The 1,267-nt window shown below is 45.7% G+C and overlaps 1 protein-coding gene across 1 annotated transcript in view; it reads right to left on the bottom strand.

The window, feature by feature from the left end:
- The window catches only part of LOC116396741 (probable G-protein coupled receptor 83), an 11,526-nt gene extending 10,433 nt beyond the window's left edge, over nucleotides 1-1,093 (bottom strand). The window contains exon 1 of the mRNA XM_031871539.1: nucleotides 659-1,093. Coding sequence (XP_031727399.1) covers nucleotides 659-1,093 — 435 coding nt within the window. The remainder of the gene's footprint in view (nucleotides 1-658) is intronic.
- Nucleotides 1,094-1,267: the final 174 nt, after the last annotated feature.

Below are 1,267 nucleotides of genomic sequence, written 5' to 3'. Positions count from 1 at the left end.
CTCTCTCTCTCTCTCTCTCTCTCTCTCTCTCTCTCTCTCTCTCTCTCACACACACACACACACAGTTGAGTTTATATGACATTTGGGGACATTACATTGATTTACATTAATTTACTGGAGATTTACCATAACCACTACTCGCTTAATCCTAATCCTTACCCTTAACCTTAAACCAAGTCTTCACCCTAAAATGTAACTGTTCACCTATGGGGACCTGCATTTTGACCCATAAAGGATGCAAGTCCACACAATCTCACTGTGTAAACAGATTTCTGTCCCCATAAGGTGAGTAAAACCTCAATAAACTGCAGGTATGGCTGCAGTGGTGGAAAGTAACTAAGTGCATTTACTCAAGTACTGTAACTGCAATTTTGAGGTACTTGAACTTAACTTAAATAGTAGTTCACTTAAGTATTTATTGATGTGGATCAATTTTTATATTTAAATGTATTTTGAATACTTGCAACAAAGTACTTTTACACTGTAGTAGCCTACTGTCACTTTAACTTAGCCAAAGTGGAAAGTCTGAATACTTATTCCTGTCTTTGCTTCTTTAAAGTGTAAAGACAAGAGGAGCCTAATAGACTGTTTTGGGCTGTGCTATTGGCTGTCCCCATCAGTACGTATTTCCCAACCCTAAGGTGAAAGGTGCTCCTACCAGGGTGAATGGCGTATTGAGGACAGTGATGAAGATATCCGCCACAGCGAGGTTCATGATAAACAAGCTGGTGGCGGACAGGGTGCGCTTGTTTTTCACCACCACATGGCACACGAGAGTGTTCCCGAACAAGGAGATCACGATGATCAGAGAGTATGCGGCCACCAGCAGCGCCTTGACTCCGCCGTCCTGCGACTCCGCGTCGCGGCGCTTCTTACTGGCCAAAGAGCGCCAGTCCTCCAGCATCCCCTCGTCAAAGTCCATGAGGAAAACTGGAGAAGTCCGGTTACCCAACTGCCCCGAAACGTTCAGTAAATGCGCCGTGTAAGAAAACATCCCCTCTCCCAGAAGTGAAGAGTCGTTGAGTCGGTGTCCCGCTGCTGCAAGGCTGCCCATCCAGAGCACCACACATAACCAAACACACACGGCTCTCATTTCAGGACTTGCTCGTGTTAGTATGATCTAAACAACTGCACATCTGCTGTGGAGATGCTGAAGCGCGAGCAACAAGTTGTGTGATGCGACTCAGTAGCGCGACTGCTGTTTTTAACCTCTCTCTCTTGAGAGAGAGAGAGAGAGAGAGAGAGAGAGAGAGAGAGAGAGAGAGAG

This window comes from Anarrhichthys ocellatus, unplaced genomic scaffold (assembly GCF_004355925.1).
Source record: "Anarrhichthys ocellatus isolate YVR2014 unplaced genomic scaffold, GSC_Weel_1.0 scaffold58, whole genome shotgun sequence".
In the NCBI taxonomy this organism is placed as follows: domain Eukaryota; kingdom Metazoa; phylum Chordata; class Actinopteri; order Perciformes; family Anarhichadidae; genus Anarrhichthys; species Anarrhichthys ocellatus.
This window is presented reverse-complemented; position numbering and strand designations above follow the sequence as displayed.